The sequence below is a fragment of the Schistocerca gregaria genome, chromosome 5 (genome assembly GCF_023897955.1).
Source record: "Schistocerca gregaria isolate iqSchGreg1 chromosome 5, iqSchGreg1.2, whole genome shotgun sequence".
In the NCBI taxonomy this organism is placed as follows: domain Eukaryota; kingdom Metazoa; phylum Arthropoda; class Insecta; order Orthoptera; family Acrididae; genus Schistocerca; species Schistocerca gregaria.
This window is the reverse complement of record NC_064924.1, coordinates 282172854-282189453: the sequence shown is the minus strand read 5'-3', so window position 1 is coordinate 282189453 and position 16600 is coordinate 282172854. Positions and strand designations below refer to the sequence as shown.

At 39.5% G+C, this 16600-nt stretch overlaps 1 protein-coding gene across 3 annotated transcripts in view; it reads right to left on the bottom strand.

Moving 5' to 3' along the window:
• Positions 1–16600, bottom strand: part of LOC126272178 (uncharacterized) — a 143672-nt gene that overhangs the window by 87691 nt on the left and 39381 nt on the right. For all 3 annotated transcript variants that reach the window (XM_049974829.1, XM_049974831.1, XM_049974830.1), the window contains exon 2: positions 15374–15578. In XM_049974829.1, coding sequence (XP_049830786.1) covers positions 15374–15578 — 205 coding nt within the window. The remainder of the gene's footprint in view (positions 1–15373; positions 15579–16600) is intronic.

The window sequence follows — 16600 nt, the reverse complement described above, 5'->3', positions numbered from 1 at the left end:
ATTTTGCTGTTATAGCATGAATTAAACTCAAACATACACTAAAAAACCAAAGGTGTTTAGTCTCTTTACTAATAATAGTGCAAAAGCTTAATATATGTAGTTCTTGTGTAAAATCTCACTGGAAAATCAGTTCTGTTGTGCCTGTATGTGACACCCATATGGATGTACTGTTTGTACATGCATGATCACACCGTAGCAAGAATGACAATGATGCAGATTAAATATCCCGGTAATTAGTGGATTTGTTTCATTACAGCTGGACCACAATGAAATAGCTTTGAGGATATTTATGCTAATGTCAGTAACTGTGGCATCTTGTGAATGCAATTTCAGCAAATTAAAGATGGTAAAATAACTACTTAAAGTCAAGTAGGCGCAAAAGAAGATCTCAAATTTGTGTGTTTGTAGATTTTCCCGGCGAATGTGATGCTTGAAGGTCTCTCGGGCATGCAGCCGGGTTGACTGGCCATTGTTGAACGAATTTTTGACGGCTTAACGTGCCATCATCATCAGGTTACTCCTATTGACTGACGTCCTAGGCCGGCGAGTGGTGTGGTATATATACCTGTCACCTCTCCCCACTGACTACACGTTTGGACCGAGGGATGTGCAGGCTGCGGTGGTGAGGGTAGCTTGTGCTGACGAGATGACTGATGCGCGTCAGTATGCGTGCCGCTTTCGGCGGGTGTGGTGCCCCGTTTCCGCTGCTCTTGCAGAGTTTTTATTGCTAGACTCCACGCTGGGCTGAGTTGAAATCCGTTGTCCCTGTTAATAAGGTTCTCGTGCAGCCGGATTTCAATTGCTTCCTTGTATACACAGTCCCAAAAGCAGGAAGTGTTGTGCAGGACTTCTTTGTTCTCGTATTCCATACGGTGATTTGTCTCGAGGCAATGTTCTGCGATGGCAGATTTTGTAGGCTGTTGGAGATCGGCGTACCCCACATATGCTTTCCCACACTCGCACAGTATGAAATAAACTCCAGATTTCCGGAGTCCTAAATCGTCCTTCACTGTCCCTACAAGGGACTTTATCTTTGGCGGCAGGCGGTAGACGCATTTGATGTTATGGCGTCCTAGAATCCTGCCTATTTTCCCAGATACTTTGCCCGCATATGGTATGTAGGCTGTCGCTTTCAGTGGATCATCATCAGGTGTCTGCTGTGGTGTGGTTCGTCGAAGATCACATGGGCTCTGTGAACCAATGTATTTAGTACTCATTCTCTTAGTGACGGGTGATGACAGCTGAAGGCGTGAAGGTATAGATCCGTGAGGGTTGTCTTCCGGTAGACGCTGTGTCCTAGTGTTCCATCAGGCTTTTTCCGTACCAGAACATCCAAGAATGGTAGCTGCCCGTTTTTCTCCACATCCATGGTGAACTGAATTTGGGGGTGGATAGACTTCAGATGTTGTAAGAACAGTTGGAGCATCTCTTCCCCGTGAGGCCAAATGACGAAAGTGTCGTCAACATATCTGTAGAAGACAGTTGGTTTTAGTGGTGCTGATTGTAACGCTTTCTCCTCAAATTCTTCCATGTACATGTTGGCCACAACAGGTGACAGAGGGCTACCCATAGATACGCCGTCTGTCTGTAGTAATGTCCGTCAAAAAGAAAATATGTTGACGTGAGCACAAAGTTAAATACTTTCGTGAATGTGGGCCCAAATTTCTTGTCAATAAGTTAGTGGAATTTGGAGAGCTGTAAGAGCTGAAAATGCCATGCTAGCACATTGAAAGGACATAACATGATCAGGTTTCATCCATGCCACATTAATTTCTATCCAACTGCATGCCCATTTCACAATGTCTTCGAATATACACTGGCCTCCAAATGAGTTTACTCTCAGTCAGTCTGAAATGCTGGCGAAATAAGAGCCAGACCCAGAAAGTTGACGAGAAGTCAAGAATTTGTGAAGGACTGTTAGAAGAACAGATCAAAAAGTTGTTTATTTCTGACAGCCCCAGGACAGTCTAGGTCCCAGAACGAGAACAATGATGTGTCCTCCCTGGGGAATGGTTGTTTCAACCATAACAGTATTTTTTTTAAAAAAATTCACTGACAAAAGTTTCCTGCTTGGCATTGTTTCTTTACAACTTTCTAATATCCAGATAGTGACCATGCACTGAAAGTAAGCCTGGTGGGTGCACTATCACATTCTGACAACCTCCTTCCCCCACCCCCACCCCCTCCCCTCCCATTTGCTCCACACAGAACTGTTAAGGATCTGAAGTTGTTTCAATTACACTATATATGTATTTTACAGTTGCAACATCATTGTAATAAGAACACAGACATCCAAGATATAATCATTGGGGATCAATGGACCAAACAGTGAAGTCATCAGTTCCTCTGTCAAGAGGCAGTTCATCTGTGGTTAGTGATGTCCCCAAAAATTGAACTGAATTACGGAAAAAAAATTCTTTTACAACAATGGCATTTTTGGTATGTTAGTGGCATCTGGTAGCACTGTTTTCTTTATCATTCTATAGCCAAATGCGAGCCAGTTTGCACCTATGCTTAGAAAGATTAAGTTGGATGGGATACTTAGTATCTAAGGTCTTCTAGTAGTGTAAATTCTGCTGTCTGTCTTATTTTATTCAGTTTATGATGATACATTTCTCATTGTGTTCCTCTACTTTTACATTCAGCTCCTTTGACAATAGTGAAATTCTGAAATGTGCGAGGAAGAAATAAAGTGTAAGATGAAAGTTTCATTATAAGTGAAGAACATGACAGTGAAGAGTCAAAGCTTCCATGCAATAGATGTCCAAATTGTGAAAGTATGGAGGAAATGTAAAAAGTGAGGCACTGAAACCAATGATGATGCCAGAGGAGGAGAAGTAAAAGAATATGGCTAGGCTGGTAAGTAGGTCAGAGCAGATGATAATGGGTCTCCCAGGGCTCATCTATGGTGAGAGAAACCCCATCCAAACGTGACTATCACCCAGATTAATGGTGAAAGCAGTTACAAAATAAAGAACATCTAGTCCACTAGAGATTTATAACATTAAAAGTGAGAAGGCTAAAAACTTGACTGGCATGAATGGGACTGACAAACAAGGCCAGAGAAATAATCAGGTCAGTAGGTGGTTGAGGCCAGGGGAGTGCCCCCAGGGCTTTGCACGTGTTGGGAGCTGTCCTTCCCATAGCTGTTAAAGCGAGGAACAGCAACCACTATACATCAGAGTGCTACCCCTAAAATGGAAAATTGGATGAGGCAGTAAAAATTGGCTACCCACATCTAAAAGCAAATAAAATGGAATGAAGGAGGAATGAACAAGGCAGCTGGCAAAAGATGTAGGGTCGAAAGGCCCAGCGTGTGGAGAGCAATGCGCCAATCCCAACCACCCCACCCAAAAGTAGTTGGGAATGTTATACTGACAAAAAACAACTTTCACAGAGAAATTTCTTTCGCTCAAGCTGCTACTTGTCTTACCTAGGTAGCAAACTCCTGCTTTTTGCTTTGATTTTATACCTGTATTCAGATCTGAAGAAGGCCACTGCTAACCAAACTTTATGATCTACACACATTTGGGACAACTGACAGAAAGTAAAGAGAAAAAAAATTTCTAGCAGAACAAAAAATTTACCGATTAAGTCAACAAAATCATGGCTGTCACATTGCTTTCATCAAGACAAATATTTCAAGACACACGACGTCATGATTGCAATCTAAAAGACTGATGTATTACTCTCTATTCAGAGTAACAAAATGAAAGCTTTAATATGCTTGTACATGTTAGTATTCCCAGCTGCTTGGTGAGCACTTTCCTGTTCAACAGGCTTTATGTTAGTGTACTGATAGTAACACATTTCATTCCGATATTTAGTGAGAAATAAGTCATCAATACAAAGAGTTATAAAAAATATAAGTACAAAGAATGAAATGTGTTACAACTGCATCACTTCTAAAAATAACATTACTAAATATTGATCACCTTCCAGCATTGTAAGATGTCACAGACAAACTGTTACCATATCTGTGGGTCAGGAAAGCTATTTCCTTGGTGAAACTCCACTGGAACCGTAACAACTGGAGGTACTGTACTGGACTGCACACTTTACAGTACATACACTATGTGATCAAAAGTATCCGGTCACCATTCCCCAAGAAACCTTCCAGCACCTGATTGAACATATACCTGCAAGAGTGCAAGTTGTCATTAAGGCTAAGGGAGGGCCAACACCATATTTAATTCCAGCATTACCGATGGAGGGCACCACGAACTTTTAAGTCATTTTCAGCCAGGTGTCCGGATACTTTAGCTCACATACTGTAGTTGCCAGTTAAACAGCCTGAAACTCTAGATGGAAATGCACAATTCAGTATAGATAGTCTAAATATTTCCCAGAATTTCATTCCAATCAGCTGAGTACTATTTGGGAATACCTTTGTAACCTGTATTGGAAGCTATGTTCTACATACACAAGTACATAAATACTCTGCATATGGTGCTTGGAGGAGGGTATCCTCTACCACTGCTAGCTAGTTGTATCCTTTCCTGTTCCACTCGCAGATAGTGAGGGCAGAACAATTATCTATATTCCTCCATATGAGCCCTAATTTCTCATATCTCGTATTTGTGGTCGTTACGCAAAACATATGTCTGAGGCAGTAGGATCATACTGTAGTCATCTTCGGATACCAATTCTCTAAATTTTGTAGATAGTATTCCCCAAAAAGAACATCACCTTCCCTCCAGGCATTTCGTTTGAGCTCCCAAAGCACTTCCGTAACATTTGCAAGTTGTTCAAAACTACCGGTGACAATTCTAGTAACCCACCTCTGAATTACTTCAATGACTTCCTTTAATCCGACCTGGTGTAGATCCCAAACACTTTATCAGTACTCAAGAATAGATTGCACTAGCATCCTATATGCTGTCTCCTTTATAGATGAACCATACTTTCCTAAAATTCTGACAAACCAAAGTCGACCACTCGCCTTCCCTGTCACAATCCTCATATGCCCATTCCATTTCATATTGCTTTGCAACATTATGCCCAGATATTTAAATGACATGACTGTTAAGGTGGACACTGCTAATACTGTACACTACAGGTCTGGTTTTCCCACTCATTCACATTAACCCTTTCAGACCTGATTTTTTATTCACTTATTAAAAAAATGTCTAATATGATTTTTACATTCAGGTGAGTCTCCAGACAACACTTTTCTAAGAAAAAATTTCATATGATCTCTAGTCTTCTAGATATTTAATGTACACAATTGTGTTCATCAGGTCTCGAGCTTCATGTCATACATTAAAGAGGTTAACAGTGTGGATCAAGTATGTCACTCTTTATTTCACTTTAAAATAGAAGAAACAATAAAAATAATTCCAAATTACAGTTCTTATTTAAATGGTCAACACACTGATTTTAAGGTTTAGTATGAAACTGCAAAAAACAATTTCTGTCCTTTTGAAGACACAAATGTACTTTACATTTTCTGCACTGTACATTTTGGAAATTTGTAGCGACTTTGAGTTCCTACATCATGCAAAGGCAAATGGTCATTGGAATCAAACTATATCTCGGTAGCTGGTCGCAATTCTCTTCTTTTTCTTGATATGACACTCATGTCTGAAGCCAGTCCTCCATCAGACGGACGCCCCCTCTTCTTTTCAGTCACTTTCTTCTGGCACAGAATCAATCCATCTGCTACCCTGATATGAAAGGGAAAGAAGGTCCATTGCTTCTTCTCTGGGATAGACAGGTTGTCTGCATCTCATCTGTATTCCAACCAACTTTGCATGATGGCAAAGTCAACAGCATGAAAAATCATATGCAAAGGCCATTTTCGAGATCTGATGAAAACTTTGTAGTAGCTTATCAATTGATCAAATAGATCTACACTACCCATTGCATGATTATATCTTCTCACTATTTCAGGTCTTTCTACTTTCACGTATTTATGGTGCTTTTTGTCCCAACGCTCAACTTCATCCACTCAGCCTTTACCAACAAAGTTTGATCACAATACAACTGGCCTATTGTCTAACCACTTACACACGGTAATGCCATCAGCACTAGTGGTTTCTTCACAGTTACCTCTGGCTTGTTTCATTATTGTTTTATCCCCATAGACCTGGATTCCCCTTGACATACTGCTTTGCAGAAAACTTCCCAGTGAAAGGAATAATTCCTTCATCCATACAAACACCCTCTTCTATAGGAAGTTTACTGCAGCATTTTCGAATGGCCATGTAAATTTTCCTGACTTTGTAAAATTTATCTTTATTTACAGGTGGCTACTCCAAATTTTTCACCAAGTGTAAATTTGTTTGTAATTCAAAAAATCTGTCTCGTAACATGTTTTCCCAAAACACATTTGCCTTCAGGTTTGTACCCCAATACATTCGTAATCTGGGAAATTTCAAAGTGCCAGTCAATATATGCAAACCGAATAGCACCTCTAGTTCTTGAGGAGTTGTCTATTTGGATGAGGATTTGTCTTGTTGTAATGCATAAATATTAGTATGTGCTGCCATGCTAGTGAACAAACCATTTAGTATATATCTTTTGAAGTATTGTATTGGAAAACAGACAGATTCTTCAAAATTTGGAGCTTTGTATGTTTCTACCATGGTACTTGGAGACTTGCGTTTCCATTTTATGGATTCTTTAGGTGTCCCCAATATGTTGTCTCGCAGGCTATTCGATTCTGGGTTGTTTTCATTGTATAAAAAAGATTTATTTCAGCATCCACCACCTCTCCATCATCTTCAGCTTCAGATATGGTGTCTCTACACACATTCACGCCCAATTTATCTGCTCCAACACGTGTCACTATTTGTGGAGCTTGCCTTTCAATAAGTGATACACTGTCATCCTCATCTCCACTCAAACTAATGTCATAAACATCACTATTTTCAATTATGTCCATAATCAAGTCCCAATCTTTTTCACAGAAAGATATTCCTTGTCCATATTTGTAAATCAAAAGCCAGCAATATAAAATAAAATCATATGTAAATGTGAAGTAATTCTCCTCCTTGCTGGTGGTACTGAAATTACTGAAAAAAATACCACATATAACTACCATAGCCATGCAAATACAGCCGAGGCACTTTTAAGGTTACGGTTCCTAATATACACCATTAAGCTTACATTAAACTTACTTGATACATAACACAAATATGAACTGAATGAAATTGCTGAAAATTACACTGAAAGAATCTCTAATGTTTCCAAAAGAAGGAAACCACACAAAACATTCATTAAAAAAACCACAACATGACTATTATAGCAATAAAGTCAATGAGTAATGGCTTCCCACCAAGAGACAACACCAGAGAGTATATTTTACTATGTGGTTCACAGACTGCTCACAAGGGAGCAACAGCTGCTGGAGCATGGCTAAAAGAAGCATACAAAAATGTGCACAGTGAGTTTGGATGCAACTGACATTTCTTGTCATCGAAATATTAGTGAAAAAACTTTATGTACACAATTGTGACCACCAGGTCTGAAAGGATTAACTTAAATTTTTCTACCTTTAGAGTCAGTTACCATTCATTATGTCAACTAGAAATCTTGTAGCCTCCTACAGACACTCAACTTTGACACCTTCCTGTGCACCACAGCATCATAAGCAAATAACAGCTGATTGTTACCCAGCCTGCCTGTCAGGTTGTTTATGAATATAGAAAATAATAGCACTCCTATAACACTTCCCTGGTAGCCTCCTACTGATACCATTGGCTCATGAACACTCGCCATCAAGGACAACATACTGGATTCTATTACTCAAGAAGTCTGAGACGCATATCTGGGAACCTATTCCATATGTTCATTCTTAGTTAACAGTCTACAATGGGGTACCATGTCACATACTTTTAAAAAATCTACAAATATGTAATCTACCTGTTACACTTCAGCCATAGTTAGCAGTATAAAGTAATTCATAATACATCTGTAACATCAGTTTGCTGCTGACCTCTAAATAATTTGTAGATTGAATATAATATACTTACCAGAAACCAAAAATCTTATGTTCATGAATCCGCACAGTTTTACAAAGCTACACTAGTGCAAAACTTCGTTTGCCCCTTTCTTACGATACACTGAGAACTATATATGAAGGGCAACAGGCAGATTCCCAATTCTAGATTTCTGAAAAGCATTTGACATGAGATCCCACTGCAAACTTAACGAAGATGCGACAAATGGGACAGGTTCGTAGATATGTGAGAGTCATGAAGATTTCTCGAGTAAAGTAACCGAGTAAGCTGTCTTCGATGGCTGGAGGAGGAGACCAGCGTTTGATGTCCTGTTGACAATGAGGTCATTGCAGACTGAGCAAAAGCTCTGATTACGGAAGGATGGGGAAGGAAAGCAGCTGTGCCCATTTGGAGGAACTAGACTGGCATTTGCCTTGAGCGATTTAAGGAAACCTAAATCACGATGACTGGATGCAGGTCTCAACCATCATCCTCCCGAATCCAAGTTCAGTGTGCTAACCATCATGCTCGGTTATCCTCAATGGCAAGTGTTCATAACGGTGAAGGGTTTCATCAGGAGTGCATCAGAGAAGTGTGATAGGACCACTGTTATTTTCTATCAATATAAATAATCTGGCAGGCACGGTAGGTAACAATCTGTGGTTATTTGTTTATGATGCTGTGGCTTGTGGGAAGGTGGTAAAGTTGAGTGACTGCAGGGAGATACAGAATGACTTTGAAAAATTTCTAATTGGTGTGATGAATGCCACCTGATTCTAAAGGCAGAAAAATTCAAGTAACTGGGGACGATATCTGAGTGTAACACTACGAAGTGGTACAAAGTGCAACTAGCGTATTAGGATTGTGGTATGGAAGAAAAATGGTCAACTTTGGTTTATTGGGAAATTTTAGGATAGGGTGGTTCACCTGTTAAGGAGACCACATAGAGGACACTAGTACAACCCATTCTTGAATATGCTTCAAGTGTTTGAGGTACATAGCCGATCGAATTAAAGGAAGATATTGAAGCAATTCATAGGCAAGCTGCTAGATTTGTTACTGATATGTTCGAACAACATGCAAATATTGTAGAATGCTTTGGGAACTCAAATGGGAATCCCTGGAGGGAATTTTGTGAGGAATACTACTGAGAACCAGCTTTTGGGACTTACTGCAAAACAATTCTACTGCTGCCAACATACATGTCACATGACAACCACAAAAGATAAGATACAAGACATTATGATCTGTCCAAAACTACTTTAGGATTAACACCCAGGACGAATATGGTATTGGGGAAGCTCTGCCAACACCACACTACCTACAGCTGCAGTAAATCCCCGAAGTTGCCAAACCCTAACCCCACACCCTAATACTTCCTGCTTGCAACAGACAGCTTGCTGTCTTGTGTGATTGTTGTGCTCTGTGACTTTCTGTGGGTTCATTTTTACAGTTGCAAGAGTTACTCTTTACCTTGTTGTTTCCATTATGTGATGTCAGCGGGAAGTTTGTCAAAAGTTATAAGTGGAATAGTTCAACGTCGTCCTCTTGGATTGCTGTACTAGGTCAATCAAGAGAAATGGCTCGTGCACTAAGTGCCTATCTTGAAAATGAAAAACTTAATGGTGGTTAGCTGCTCACAGTTACCAATGTGATCAACTGAACTGTTACAGCTTTGAATACAAACTGAAACATTGTTGCAATGATTGGACAGTAAATGTTCAACAAAGAAAAGAAAGCTGATGAACCACTGAAGCCAAACGCTCCTCGGAAAAAATTTGGAATGGATAACCAGTTTACCAGTATCTATTGATTTGCAGAGAATGCAATTCGTTGTTATGTTTATGAGTATTATCACAAGAAGGAAAATCCGACATTCAGGAAGATACTGCTCACACTTCAAGAATCAGGACTTTCAAGGTAGTCGCTCATCCCTGTCCACAATTTACACAACTTTGGCTTTCACTATGGACGTTTCTGCATCCAGGAGCTGTTGACGGACAGGAAGGATGCCTGGTGATGTCAATTTAAAGGGACATCCGTAGCATAAATATCGATGAAGTGGTGTGGCTTGATGGAACCTGGTTCAATTCTGGTCACATTCTCAAGCAGGGCTAGAGAGATGAACAAGTAAAAGAGCAATGGCGATGCCTTCTGGCAAGGGGAGTAGACTTCTTATTCTTGCAGGCACCTCACAAAGTTCTCCCCCAAACAGTCCCCTGTTTTTTAAACAAAAAAGAAAACAGGAGCTTATCATGAAGAAATGAACAGTACCACATTTAACAATTGTTCTCTTCTAGATAATGCTCCTTAGAATGTACCTATGATTGACTGGCTTCAGCATCATAACGTCTATGTAAGTGATGACCTTAAAAAGATAAGAGAGCTCATGGGAAACTAGTATCTCCATAAGCCACAGTTCCCCTACATGAAATAAACAAACTGGAAAAGAACATGGGCATGCAGTCTTTAAGCTATCTCCTTATCATTGTCATTTCAACCCAGTAGATTAATATGGGCCCAAATTAAAACTTATGCTGTCAGGAATAATAATAAATTTAAACTCTCTGCCATCAAAGCTCTCATAAGAGAAACTATCGGGTACATCACCACTGAAAACTGGAAGAAAATAGACGCAGAGCATCATGAAAACAGCATGGCAGAATGAAGCTCTTTTATGAAATCCAGTGAAGGGGATGATAATTCATTAAATGACAGTGATGGTGACACTTCAACAATCCCCCACAGCGATGAGAGTGATATCGGTGGAGTTTTACCATTATCCCTGTAGAAAAAGAGCACAACTATTTCCAGCTACATGTCTGACATGGACAGTTTACATCTGTGAGTCCCCACATAAGAAAATTATATAAGTTCATCTCAGGAATTCAGTAACTACCATACAAAATAACTATTACCATTTACAATATAATTTCAATAATATAGAGGCTTTATTATTTTCATCACTTCTGTTCTTTCAAATCAAGAGAGATTTTTCTATTTAAGATGTGTTTACCCTCCTATCATGATAAAATCATTTAATGTTATTTTTTGTTGTGTTAGAATTAAGTAGGAAGATCAGAAAAATTTATAAGGCTCACCACAAACCTACAGTGACTGTTTCTTGTGTCAGAACTGTTCGGGCATCCAATTAGTAAATGACAGGCGAGCGAACCATTGCGCTTCATATTTAATTGAAATTTTCTCATATTAGAGATCTCTGATAGAGTTCTGGTTTCATACACATTAAAATATGGTGCATTCTTAAGATTTCATTCTCAATATGTACTCAGCTAACTTCAATAACAAAGAAGTGTCCCACATGAAAAAAAATTCAGTAAAGTCTTGAGAAAATGCACTTTCATTAACTGTCCTTATATCATCTTAATAATGTGTCACTGCAGATGAAACTAAAATTGAAATGTAGTGTAACTCTTCCAGAACACAATTTCCACATTCAGGGTTGCCGCAAGTTTCTCCAAGTGAAATTCCCTGATATCTCCCTAATTTCCAGACAAGTTATAGCATTTCTACCTGACAAATTGAGGTCTCAAGGGTAAGTGAAGACATAAGTTGACAAAAAAATGTAGGGACTTCTGTACTTTTAAATGTGTGGGCAAAAATCTGAAGTACTAATCTCAATATCTTTAGCAATGAACTGTATTGAGATGGAGAAAGCAAGCCAAATGGTGTGTGTTTCATTAAGACCACTTGAGCTGTGGCACCATATTTTACTTCACTTGCATCTTGTCTGGCGCCACTGGCTCAAGTTTGCTATCTATTTATTATTTGTTCAGTAAGCATCTTTGGTTGAAATCGGCCTACAAGGAAGTGCTGGCGGTGTGGTGTGTCTCTGGATGAGAAGACAGTTGGTCTGAGACTGCAGAGTTGCACATTAGAGCCGAGTTGTTTGTGACATCAGGTTCCTATGTGAGAGCTGAGTTGTGCTGTTTGAGCCAAGTTGGTCTGCGAAAGCCGCATCCCTCTGACACAGGAAACTGGCTGTTGGACGAGTGGTGTGTTGCGTGTGTCAGTTGGTGGGGTCTCCCTTCTTTGCATCCATCAGACAGCCTCTGGCTGTGGACAGGGGCAACTTTGTGGCCGTCTGCTCGTTTGTTAGTGACAGCGCAAGTCATCAGGTTGTACGGACTGCCGTTTCACATTGCTTGGAGCCTGGTCAATCTGCTTAACCCTGGACCGATCAGCCAGATACGCCATCCAACTGTTTGCTTCAAAATAACCATCTAAAGGCATCTTTTTCATCCACGCAGTGCCGACACCTTGCACAAGATGAGTATTAAGTGTGGCTTCGTTTGACTACAGTAGTCCGAAAAGAGTGACCTTTTAGTCATTTATCCCCAAACTGTGGCCTTAATATTTAAATGGCAGTATTTATTTCTTTGATTGTAAGTTAAAATTTAACTTATCAATAAAATGTTATTTGTACAAAATAATAACCAGTTGGTTTGTGGGCCTGGTCCTTCAGACTGTCGGATTCACCACTGATGTTATTTTATTTCAATAAAACTAAACTGGTGACAAAAATATGCATTCCTTGGAGTCAGAAGATAGATTTAAAATGCATTCACTGATTTCAGAAATAACCTCAGAGCAAAGTAGGCCTCTTGAAAGAAGTGAATAAGGCTTGAAGAGTTGTGCAAACCAGCACTATAGATGACCGCCAACAAAAAGCTGGTTCTACTATGTTCATTATTGTCAGTTATTACACACTGTTTTATGTCTATTAATTTACTGGCATTTTGTGTCCACCTGCTCAGCTGAGTGGTGGTGTGTTTGCCTACCATGTAGCAGGCCCAGGTTCGATTCCCAGCCCTGATAGAGATTTTCTCCACTAGTGGACTGGGTGTCGTGTTGTCCTCTTCATCATTTCATGATCACCAACACACAACTCTACCAATACGGCGTCACCTGAATGAAGACTTGCAACCTGGCTTCTGTCATCAATGCCATACTATCATTTCATTTTACAGATACTGTGCGATTTTCTTTCTAGAAATGTATGAGTACATAGTATGGAAACAGCCAGCGACTGCCACAATTTTTTTTTCTTCTTATCGTCCATACTTTCTAATATACTGACTACTTTCAAAGTGCCAAAATGTACTAGAAATAATAAAGTGTTTATAAAACACCCCACTGCACAATGTATGTGCGGTGAGACAGTCACAATTCCTGAAATCCATTGCCCCCTGGGCTCTGGCTTGCCGAGGAGCACCACAGCGCTGTGTCCACGATGAAAATCCGGCACAGTAAGCCACACACAAACAGATATGGTCTGCAGGCAGATCAGTGAGATTAGATTCGGTGGGCAGAGCCTGCACTTTAGTGGGACACAATGGCCTTGCTTCAGATCAGCAGGCCTGATCTGTTAGAGATACCCCACAGAAACTGCCTGCGTTTTTGGCCTGTTGTGGAAGTCATTCCTGTGGCCAGCTAGGCACAAGTTTCAGACAGCATGCTGATGAAATGAGACTGTGGTGATCAATCCATGCAACAGATAACTTGCACGAATACTCCAAGTATCAATACTAATGAGGATAGGTAGCAATTCACTGTGAAGATGATTGCTGAGCCACAGACAGACACATAGAAAAGACAATCACACTCTTACAACTAAATTTTCGGTCACAGCCTTCGTCAGAAAATGAGGGCACACACACTTTCACGTGATTATTCAGACGAACTCGTGCACACATGACCGCCATCTCCAGCCACGGGGTCAATGGTCTCTGAGAATCAGATCCAAACAAACCACTCCTCAAATCTTCCTGCCTCTTGCAGGCAGCTGCTAGGCTAGTGGCAAGAAGTGGTGGCAGCACTGACTGCAAGCTGAGGGGAGTGGTAGGAAGGGGAGAAGCAGTAGGAATGAGGCAGTAGGGAAACAGTGCACATACTTGGCTGCACCCAGCCAGTGACACTATATGACCTCTCAGTAGACAAACCATGGCATCTACTGAGATAAAACATTTTCCAGTGTTATTCAAATTTCCCTGATATTTCCCCGATTTCCCAGACACATTTGAAATTCCCTGATTTCCACAAATTGTGGCAACCCCAATATTCATAAAGTGAATAGTTTGCATGTTTGCACGAGTTGAATGAAATGTACTGTTACATGCATGTTCCATGCAGGATGTGGTAGTTCTGTCCTGTACCTACACATGCTCCTGCTGAAGTGTCAGTCGTAAAGTAATTTTCGACAGGCTATAGGGTTTGTACTGAGGCATACAGACAATCATTTTTCTCACGCTATTTGTGAGCTGGAAATGACTGGTGGTACAGAGTATCCTCCACCATGCACTGTACAGTGGCTTGTGGATTATGTATGTAGATGTACGAGATGTGATCCAAGGCTTGCTATTTCAAAACTACCTGCAATGATTAAAAATGTTCCAGATCAATATCTTACTGACACTAACAGTACACTGACTGTCAGTCTGCCAGAGGTGGAAAAGTAAAAGTTAGTAATGACAGCAATGCCTCTAAAAACACTACAGATATAAGTTACCTATGAGGGTGGAATGCAATGATAATACCACAGATATGGAGAACCATCATTATTATTATTTGTCAGTCATTTAAAAGAGTTCTATGGCATGATCTGCATTATTATAACATAGCTGGGACACTACTCTCAAATAATGTATGTTACATTTTATCTGGTCTAGGCCAATAAGTTGTACATTTTACAACAGATCAGTTTGTGATAATACACATTAAATTTCAACGACAAGTCATTTTTGTCTCTCAATCTACCAAAAAGAAAACAATATTTGTCACCTATTTAAACCAGACTCTAAAATGTACTCAAAAACACCTGGAAGGAGCATGTAAACTCAAAGAAAAGTTTCTCAGTAAGGCAATGAGCGAAAGTTAGAGAGAAACAGAGAGAGATGTACAGTCCACATTAACAGTGATGATTATCAGAACAGCCAGAAGGAATCTGCTAACTACATCATATGAATGTTTCTGAATTGAATTCCCATTGTGAATATGAAAAGTATGATCCCTCTGAAACATAAAAAAAGAGAAGACAAAACTTTAGTTTACAAGACTGATAACTTTTCAAAGCCAGTGGTAAGACAAAGACAATTTACTAGCTTGCCTTTGTAACACAATTGCGTGAGGGGGTGGGGGTGTAGGAGGATTTATAATCCCTCATCCCACTAGATGTATTTATTTTGCCTAAAAACTAAAAATATGTAAAATGTAACTTCCCAAGAACAGAGCTAAAACAAAACTTCAGCTTGAATCTAACTCTTTATTTAACAGGGAACCATCCTTCATGTATGTCACGCAAGTTTTGTGTTTCTCTATAAAGACCCTGTCAAAATAATACATCAACTTATAATTAAACAACATGTTCATCATTTGTTTATCAACAAGTTGACAACTTTTGTTTTACTCACATATTTTATCCAAAGCTTAACAAGCCGGATGTCTTGAAAATATTCCGTTGAATCCTTAAAACGAGTTAAACAATTCTGTAGAAGTGTCATCAGATTTCCTTCTTTACCATCTTTTGGAAAGCTCTGCTCCACCCATTCAACATACTCAAACCAAATACTTAGTGGATCATCTCCATCATAAGTTCGAAGCAGTAATTCATATTCCCTGAAACAGGTATACAAAATATTAACTGAAACCAAAAATTATCATTTACATAGTGATTTCTTTCACAATCAAGAAGCACTCAGTAATTTTGAACAGTGCCACAGAACACTACTGCAGTTAAATCAGAATCATACGTATAACAAGAAGCAACAAGCTAACATTCGTGAGAAGCTCCATATCTGGGGTCCCCAATCTTTTGGCTTACTTGGAGCATATTGGATGAAGAGGAGTATTTTTGGGCCATACATAATACGCATAACATTAAAAACAACTGCTAAGAAAAAGAAAGAAAATCACCCGTTTACACATTTCTGTAGTTTAGAATGTATCAATTTATGCTTCTTCAGTCCAGAAAAGCTAAGTGCAAATCATAAAATTAGTGTGACACTTTACTTTGAATTTGGGAAACTAAAGTATCAAAATCAGGTTCAAAGTGTTTACACATCTCAGGGTATTCTATTTTCTCAGATGAATATCTTGAGCTGTTCACAAATGTACATTCTTCCAGACAAAGATTGTATATACAACTTATAACTATGCAGCAAGGGGTATTTCCCTCTGGGCAGGTATCATTTGTCTAATAAAGGTACATGACCCAGTTTTTCTTTCAGTTGGTTGTTAGATTGTAACTTCGTGCATTCCAAAAATTAATTTCATTATACACCTGTAAATTTCTGGTTTCACAGCAGCAGTAAAACAACAGACCAGCTCTTCTGACAAATTAGCCGGTTATATGAATGGGACTCTAGGAGTTCATGTATATAGCACAGGTGGCAATGATAAAAACGGGATGGACCAATGAGATAATAGCACTGTGTGGCAGAAGTTTCAAACTGAAAATACTCAATTTATCCCTACCTTACAAAAAACGGAATATGGCCCACAGGTTACAGGTTAGACACCCCTGCTCTACAGTAACAAATTACCTGGTAAAGCAGATGAAAAACAGAAAGATCTGCATGAAAACTGCATAAACAATAATTACTTATGGGATCTACATTTGTAAATTTTTAAAATGTAGC